Here is a 9,401-nt window from a genome sequence, read left to right as displayed (position 1 = left end):
TAGTCTCTCAGTTCCTGGTTAATGACGACTTAGGTGTGGCTTGCATGAATTTGGGGGTTTATTCAGCTTTTCTTTCATAAATGATACATGAAGTTGCCTCATCTGTTTGTTTTCCACTGTCTTCAGGTACACAGGTTTCTGTTACAAGCTGTGAATCAGAAAAATGTAAGGATCAAGTACATGATACAGAGCACCTAGTATCATGTCATACACTCAGGTCTTAGCTCATAAGAACTTTGGTGGTGGTGGTAGTGTGACACGGTAAAGCCCCTACAGATTGACTTGGGGCTTTATAACATCTTGACCTTTTCGATATCTCTCTTTAAAAGGAAACCCAAAACCAGGCATGGTGACTCATCACAGCACAAGGGTTTAGTTTGAAGACAGCCAGGCCTGCAGTTCCAGAACCTATCTCAATAAAATAGGATACAATAAAATAGAGGGAGCCCTGACGCTCTGCTGGTAGCCAGAAGTCAATATAGGTTCAGAGGAAAGTCAGGATATATAGTGCCTCTCTTAATTGACTGCCACGGAAGAAGAGTGTGGACGGATACCCTGCCTTAAGTGCTTTCCCCTCTCACACGATTCCTCAGTGACTTTCTTGCATCTAGAAATGTATGGGCAGCAGATGGTTATTGCTGCATTGCATATAGGAAGAGGAAATCTTGAAGAAAAAGCTCAGCCTTGCTGCTTCCTTCTCAAGGGCATAGCTTAGGCAGCAAACATCCCAGACAAGTACTTGTAGCTACATCTTCAGAAAGTCTGAAAGCATCTCACAGATATAATGGCATGGTCGCCTTCTTCTACTTTCTGGACACAACAGTTTAAGGGGCTGGGGCTTCCTGAGTCTCTTTTGGGCTCATCATTGCTGATACAGGAGAACCTTACGCCTCAGTTACTTCCAGCTGAGTCTCTGTCCGCCATGCCCCAGTTGATTTGACTTGCTAGTCCTCATGATGAGCAAGACAGAAGGTAGAGTCAGCCATGCTAGAGAGCGTCTCTAATGTTCTTATTAGAGTAATGAACATCTTGGCATCTACTACAGGTAGATGTTCATTAGAGAAATAAGAATGCTTCAAATGAAACCTGCACATCTGCCCTCATTTTGCTTGGGGGCCTTCATTGTGTCAGTTTTGGATTCCCATTTGTAGTTGCTGTGTGTGCTGAAGTAGCTCATGCTTAAGTGTGGTTCCTTTGCATTAAGTTTTAAGCTTCTGCTTTGTGACTTGCATGATGCCTTCTCCCTGAGATGAACCTCTTAGAATGCATTTACTATGGTATTTTGTTTTGCCTAAGAAACTCTGCCTATCCAACACCTAGCAGAGGTATCCATGATACCCTCTTTATAGCAGTGATGCCAGAAAGAGCATCATATATGGCACTGAATAGAGATGGAACGTCAACATTCTATAATTCTATAAGGCTTTTGGATTTTAAAAATCCAGTGCCAAGTAATTGTTGGCTGTTTATCTCTAATGATAATGTGATTATACCATCATATATATGTTATTCTCAGGCTTAAGGCAGAATCATTCTTGCAATGGGTCTCTCCTTTGGTAATTAAGGTATTTGGCATTCCAAGAATATATATATATATATATATATATATATATATATATATATATATATATATATATATATATATATATATATATGAAACACAACGTAACAAAAATTACACTAAGTCACTTAAAAGTTTGACCTGTAGCCAGGTGTGGTAGTGCACACTTTTTAACCAGCACTAGGGAGACAGATGTAGGCAGACTGTAATTTCCTGGCTAGCCTGGGCTACATATTTAGAACCTGTCTCAAAGCCCCTTCAAAAAGAGGCTGAGTTAAAACCAAAGGAGTCTTGATACCATTGCCACAGGATGACGAAACTACTTCCTGTGTGGGGAATGACACTTTCACATTGGTAGCTTTCCTTTTAATTTCAATCACTACTGTGCTCACTGGAAGTTTGAGACTAATGGCAAAGATAAGGGGTCTTATGTAGTCTAAATTTAAAATATTTAGTATATTGTGGGATTTTTGATTGAATCAGAAGGTAGTGCCCCAAGTACCAGAATGAAAAAATAAACATTTTTTCTTTAAAAGCTGCTCAGGAAACCAGAAAAAGGAGATGAAAAAGAACTTGATAAAAGAGACAAACCCAAGAGACTGGACAAAGAAAATCTGAATGAAGAAAGAGCCAGTGGGCACAGTTACACTCTGCCCAGGCGTTCTGATGTCGAACTGAAGGATGAAAAGCCAAAGAGGTCAGTCAGCAGTGAGAGCTGGCTCTTAGCCATCTTTCATCAGTAGCCACTAATGTAGACGCCGTGTCCTGGACTTGGATGGAATTAAATTATTCACTGATTGTCATGGCATACACAACGTGTAATAACACTCAGGAGACTGAGATAGAAGGATGGCTAGTTTCAAGGTCAGCCTAGACTACACAGTAAGACCTTGTCAAAAAACCAAACTGTTTTCTATGGAGTAGAGGGAGGAGGAGCAAAGATTTCAAATATTCTGGTGTCTCCAGCTAGGTGAATGACCTTTGGTTTTTTCCTTTTTAAAGATTTATTTCTATTGTTTGCAGTTGTGTGTGTGTGTGTGTCTATCTGTCTGTCTTGTGTGTGTGCCTATTTGCACATGAGTGCATGTGCCCATGGAGGCCAACGGTGTCATATTCTCCTGTAGCTGGAGTTAGAGGTACCAGTGAGCCATCTGATATGGGTGCTGGGAACCAAATTTGGGTTTTCTGTAAAAGCAATAGGCTCTTAACTTATGAGCCAGCTCTCTAGCCCTGACTTCTGGTTTTTCTTATTTTCTAAAACAACTCCTACTTCTTTCTCAGCTGTAAAAGTTCAACCCTCAATAAGATGGCCAACTTAGAACCACAGTGTTTCTGCATTTGCAATCGTAGGTTTGGTTTCACTTTCTTTTGTTCTGTTCTATTTTGTCTTGTCTTGTTTTTCAGACAGACTCTCGAGCCTGTAGTCCTGGGACTTGAGCCCTGGGCACTTCATACATCATTAGGCAAAGCACTCTCTATTGACTTAACTGTGACTCCAGCCTTCTTGTTTATTTTTCATACAGGCCTGATGAGGAGAGTGTCAGAGATTACAGAGAGAGGGACCGGGATTATGAGAGAGATCAGGAGCGCATGATCCGAGAGAGAGAGAGGCTGAAGCGGCAAGAAGAAGAACGCCGGAGGCTGCAGCAGAAGGAGCGCTATGAGAAAGAGAAGGCTTTTAAGCGAAAGGAGGAAGAAATGAAGAGAGAGAAAGAGATGCTTCGAGATAAAGGAAAGAAGAGTGAGAATACAGAATCAATATGCTCGTTAGAAAAAATTGAAAAAAAAGAGGAAGTGGTTAAGAGAGACCGCATAAGAAACAAGGTGCTGCTGGTTTTTTTAATTAAACTTGGTTGTTTTTATGAGGATTTTTTCCCCCGGTTCGCACAAGTATAAATTTAAAGGAATGTGTCCTCTCCCCACCCCCACTAGGTATTGAATCATTGAAAGCTTTTTGCCAGTGAACTTCATTCCCAGCCCCTATTTGGAATTTTCATTTTCTTTTTTTCTAATTTATATATTCATTTTTTGCATGGGTGCACATGAGTGTGCACAAGTACACACATGTCCAGTACATGAGTGATGGTCAGAGGACAATTTGTGGGAGCCATTCTTTCCTTCCACCAGGTGGGTTCTAGGGATTGAACCCAGGTTGTCAAGCTTGGCAGCAAGTCCTCTTACCCAATGAACCATCTCATCAGCCCAATGGTAATTTCTTTCTTTGTTTCTTTTCTTTTTTGTTTTTCTTTTTATTGTTCTCTCTCTTTTTTGTTTTTTGTTTTTCAAGACAGGGTTTCTCTTTGTAGCCCTGGCTGTACTGGAACTCATTTTGTAGACCAGGCTGGCCTCGAACTCACAGAGATCTTCCTGCCTCTGCCTCCTGAGTGCTGAGATTAAAGGCATGCCCCACCATACTGAGCTTCAAAGGTAATTTCTTAATTACCTTTATAATTAATCCTAATTATTCATAGTCAGAATTTTCCAGTTGCATCATTAATGTCTTTCAAAATAAGGGCTATGAACAATGTTCATAGTGCGTGGTTGAATTCTATTTTGATATAAGCAATCTCCTCCTTTTCCTTGACGTTTAATTGTTTGTTATAGAAACCAGTTTGTCCTATGAATCTTCTCAGATTGTAGATTGGCAAATTATAACTTTTTGATCTCATTGAACATATACATTCTGTTTCTTTTACAGTTAGTAATTAACTGCTGCTACTGTGATAGACATAAATGGAACCATATGTTCAAAACAGCATTAAAAATTTATAATTAGCTGGCGAGATGGCTCAGCGGGTAAGAGAACTGACTGCTCTCCCAAAGGTCCTGAGTTCAGATCCCAGCAACCACATGGTGGCTCACAACCACCCATAATGAGATCTGATGCCCTCTTCTGGTGCGCCTGAAGACAGCTACAGTGAATTATAAAAAAAATATATAATTAAACAATTTTAAAATGAAAATAATAGTCAAGTCTAGGGTAAAAATCAGCAAATTTTTTTTCTGGAAAAAAAAACCAGCTGCTAAATATTTTAGGCTGTATGAGCCATATAGTCTCTGTCACAAAAGCTAAATTCTGTAAGAAAATAGACATGGGTGGTATATGAAAATAAGCATGGTGTTCTCAGTAGTTAAAAGTGCTTGCCTAGCTTGCATGAGGCCCTAGGTTTAAAAAATTAAAATAAACAAAAATAAGCTGGGCATGGCGGTACACAGCTTTTATCCTAGCACTTGGGAGGCAGGTGGAGGAGGATCTCTGTTCGAGGACAGCCTGGTCTATTTAATTGAATCCAAGGATAGCCAGGGCTATGTAGAGAGACCCTGTATCAATAACAACAACAGGGGCTGGCAAGATGGCTCAGTGGGTAAGAGTACTGACTGCTCTTCCAAAGGTCCTGAGTTCGGATCCCAGCAACCACATGGTGGCTCACAATCACCCGGAATGAGATCTGACGCCCTCTTCTGGTGCATCTGAAGACAGCTACAATGAATTACGTAGGAGCAAGCTGGGCTGGAGTGAGCGGGGCTGGCAGAGGTCCTGAGTTCAATTCCCAGCAGCCACATACGTGATAGCTCATGGCCAGCTACAGTGTACTCATACACATAAAATAAATAAAAATAAATCTTAAAAAAAAATAAATAACAACAATAACACTTGGGGCTGGAGAGATGGCTTAGCAGTTAAGGGGTGAATATTATTTTTTCAGAGTACTGGAGTTTGATTGCTAGTACCCATGTCAGGCAGCTCACAGACATATAACTCAGCCATTGTGGGTAACTGCATGTACTTATAGATACACATGCACACTTACATCCCCACTCACAGTTAAAAAGAAGAAGAAGAAGAAATCTTTTTTTGAAAAAGCTAGGCATGGTGCATACTTGTAATCCAGAACACAGCAGATGCAGGTGGGTTTCTGTAAGGCAGGCAGATATTTTTTGCTTTGCTAGGGATCAAACCCAAGACCTAGTTAGGCAATAATTCTACAACTGAGCTAAATAAATCCTCAGCCAAACTTAAATATACTTTTGTGTAGTTTTGAATTTTTACAGTGAATTTAGTGCATGGGACATGGTGGCTCCTGTCTGAAGGAGGATTTCAAGTTGAAGGTCAGCCTGGGCTACCTTCGGCCCTGTTCTTCCTCTCCCACCATAAAAGGCACTTTACTGGTAGAGAATCACAGGAATGTACTTCTTGTCGTTTCTCCAGTGGTCTAAGCCTTGGCTTTGAATGCATTAGACACTCTGTTACTGAGCTACAGCTTGGCCCTTGGTTCCTTGTAGTCTGAGTCTTAGACTCAATTAATTGGTTAATTGTAGTTTCTAAGTTTAAAAATTTGGAGGTAATTAATTTTTATTTAGCTAATACCTAAATAATTAGGTTATCTTGAGATAGTTTTAAAATTAGGCAAATATATTCATGTACAAAATTCTCCAAGAATTAATAAAAAACTATTTTAAAAATTAGGCAATAGAGTTCTCAAAACATTGCCCTAAACATGTCAAGTGATTCTTAAATGACTACAGGTTGGGCATTAGTGTTGAACACCTTTAATCCCAGCATTCAAGAGGCAGAGACAGATGGATCTCTGTGAGCTCGGGGCCAGTCTGGTCTACATAGGAAGTTCCAGGACTGCTAGACTACGTTGAGAGATCCTGTCTCAAAAGTGGCAGAGCTAGAGCTGATGGTGACAGTTTATAATCTCAGGAAGGCTGAGGTAAGGAGATCTTAAGGTCAAGGCCGCCTGGGCAACTTAGAGATAGCTTGTTTCAGGATAAATAGAAAAGGGACTGGGAATATGGCTCAGAGGAGTACTAACCTACTATGCACTAGGCTCTTCAATCCCTCCTGCCAAAAAATGTTTACTCTCTTTTTTTTGGAGGAGAGAGGAAAGGGGAAGTTACTATGTAGCATATATCCAGGTCTTTGGTCTGGTATGACTTGGTCTCAGGATATATGAATGCATAATTTAGGGCTGCGGAACCTGCCCCCCCATGTTAAAGCGGAATAACAGTATTATAACATGAATGTTTTGTTTTGTTTCAGGATCGTCCAGCAATGCAGCTTTACCAACCAGGAGCTCGAAGCCGAAGCCGACTCTGTACCGCCGATGATACCATCAAGCCTGGAGATTCCCCAGTGGACAAAAAGCAGGAAAGTGGTATTAGCCATAGAAAAGAAGGAGGAGAGGAGTGAGAAGTCCAAGTGGCCATAGGTGTCCTGACTGTCCAGGCAGCCAAAGAGCACGTATTATGCTATCCAGAAGTGCCTTCAGGGCAAAGGAACAGAGAAGAAGAAAAGGGGTCGCTGTGCTGGTGGGATGTACTACAGAGGAGTGTGTCTAAGCAGAATAAGATTGCAGGTTCAGAATCGAAGGACAATTTCATTGTTTTCTGCAGTTTCCACAGTTAATTTTAATGTCTCAGAAAAAGATGGTAGCAAGGACATTGCAAGCAAAAAATGTCAAATAAGGGCTTAACTTTGTATGACAGCTAAAAAGAGCAGGTTCAAAAATCAGCAGGTGTTCTTAATCCTGGCTTGGAATGTCTTAGTTTGAGTGGCGCAGAAGCACATTAAGTCTTGTTGGGATCTAACTATTTTGCGTTGTTGGTACTGTTGACTCTGTAGTGTAGAAGCAATGAGCATGTAATTGTAGCACAAGTAGAGTGGAGGATAGAGCAAATCATGGCTGATGGAAAAGATTTAAATAGTCACGTTACATCTATATCCTGTGTCTGAAGTTTTCATAATTACAGCTTGTTTTACTTCTGTGAATGTAGCATCAAAAAAAAAATACTTGTAAACATCTCGTTTTTGCCTTTAGCATTTTTTCCTATTACTAGGTAAAATGTAGTCCTTGGTTAGTATACTGACAGTCTAGTCTTTGTTTTATCTTAGGTCTGATGATTTGAGTGCATACCCCCTCCAGGAAGGAAACTACACCAATCTCTGTTCCTGTTATGGCAGCTTTCAGTGTTAGCTTGTTTTGTAATGCTGTCAATAAATTTCCACTTCATTCAAGTATGATGCTGCATTTATTTATTCAAGTACTGACTTATTTGTGGTACTGAGGATGGAACCAAGGACCTCAAGCATGCTGCGTGTGTATTCTACCACTGAGCTCTAACCTCTCCAGCCCCATGCCAAGTGAGATTAGTAACTTTATTAAACATTTCCTTCTGATTTAAGTTCTTGGGAATTTTGAAAGGGGATAAATGATATGAATTTTTGCCTTTAGTAGGTAAGGAAGGGCTCTGACCAAGTAGAGGCTCAGATCATGGCTCACGATTGTTTTCCTGTAAGAACCTAAATGAAGATGAGTGCAAGTGCTTCACACCTGCCCTGTCAGCACTCCGATGGTCTCAGGGCAAGGCAGGAATAGTGACTTGAGTTTGAAGTCATCCTAGGCTATATAGTAGGCTCTAGGCTAGCCTGAGCTACAAAGTGAGACCCTGTCCCCAAACAACGAAGTGTCTGCACAACACTCCTGAGCTTCTGCTTGACTTCCTTCCTGCCAGCCCCACCTAATGGGCATCAGTTGCCCATTACTAATAGGTTAGCTTATGGCTTTATATTTCTTCAGCTTTAATAAAAATAGTTTTATTCTTTGGTCATGTCATGCATGGATGCAATGTATCTTTTAACATTCCTCTCATTCATTTCATGCATCTGAGCATTTGTCCACATGTGTTGCGTACACCCAATGATGTGCCAGCAGGAGTCACGTCTTCTGAAACTGGAATTTCATGCATGTATGCATGCATGTATGTATGCACATATGTGTGCACGTATGTACGTACACACACAGAGTCTCATTCTGCAGACAGTGGTAAAGTGCCATGTAGGGTGTTGGGAACTGACATGGGAAGTCTACAGGAGCAGCGAGTGCTCTGAACCACTAATCTCTCTCCAGCCCCCTGTGCAATGCCAGTGTATCTTGCTCGTATCAACCGTCCTCAGCTTTTAGAAGCCAGTTCCTCAGAGCAGGTAGAAGAGCCACTAAAAAAACAGAGACTCATCCAAAACGGAAGAAAGTACTTCCGAGTAAGGGACAATTTCAGGAGAGTGGCTGAGGGAAGCTGTGTTGTAGTGCAGAGTGAATGGCAAAAGTAGAGATGGGGCAAACAGGTCAGAAAACATTTGAACTTGAGAAACGTAGAAACTCATCTAATTTTAAATGGTCATTGAGCCACAGCTAAAAAGAATAAAGTAGGGACAGAAATAGAGCTAGAGCCCAGCCTGAATGTATTCTAACATTCCAATACACACACACACACACACACACACACACACACACACAGAATAGCCATATATTCTGGTGCAACTTAATCTAAAAGAATGTTTCAAGAAGTACTGGCCCTGGATAAGGTGACACAAATGTAGAATCACAGCACTTGGAAGAAACAGAGACAGGGATGGAGAGTTCAAGGCTACTCTTGGTTACATACTAAGTTTAAGGCCAGCCTGGGCTATATGAGACTCTATATCAAAACACTACAAAAACAGTAGTGGTGGACAGGGCTGTGGATAAGGCTTGATGGTAGAGCAAGAAGGCCTTGGAGTCATGCTCCAGTTTTTCCAGTGGGTCAGCACTGGAAAAAAAGGGCATGGCCAGCAGGGTCGGATGCTAGAGAAAATTCAATTATGATACTTGAAGAGACCACAGATGTGGTGACTTCTAGACCATTAATGACCTGGGGTTGTGGGAAGTCATTAGGTTTAGAATAGATTCAGTTAACATTTAGTCTGGCCTTGAAAATGAAACAGATAGGGAAGTGGTCTTGAAAAATGACCATTCCTAATATAAGAAATACTAAAGTAAGCCAGGTGGTGGTGATG

The 9,401-nt window shown here is 41.0% G+C and overlaps 1 protein-coding gene across 6 annotated transcripts in view; it reads left to right on the top strand.

The window, feature by feature from the left end:
- Upf3b (UPF3B regulator of nonsense mediated mRNA decay) overlaps positions 1–7,586 on the top strand; it is an 18,034-nt gene extending 10,448 nt beyond the window's left edge. Inside the window, exons 8-12 of one of the 6 annotated variants that reach the window (XM_031351447.1) lie at positions 127–165; positions 2,098–2,258; positions 3,085–3,385; positions 6,609–6,716; positions 7,461–7,586. In XM_031351447.1, the coding sequence (XP_031207307.1) occupies positions 127–165; positions 2,098–2,258; positions 3,085–3,385; positions 6,609–6,716; positions 7,461–7,466 (615 nt within the window). In that variant the 3' untranslated portion in view covers positions 7,467–7,586. Of the gene's footprint in view, positions 1–126; positions 166–2,097; positions 2,259–3,084; positions 3,386–6,608 lie in introns of all 6 variants that reach the window. The other 5 variants (XM_031351669.1, XM_031351361.1, XM_031351588.1 and 2 more) reach the window with 5 other exon arrangements.
- The last annotated feature ends 1,815 nt before the right edge of the window (positions 7,587–9,401 follow it).

This window comes from Mastomys coucha, chromosome X (assembly GCF_008632895.1).
Source record: "Mastomys coucha isolate ucsf_1 chromosome X, UCSF_Mcou_1, whole genome shotgun sequence".
Taxonomy (NCBI): domain Eukaryota; kingdom Metazoa; phylum Chordata; class Mammalia; order Rodentia; family Muridae; genus Mastomys; species Mastomys coucha.
Note: the sequence above shows the minus strand (reverse complement) of the source record. Positions and strands in the feature narration are given on the sequence as shown.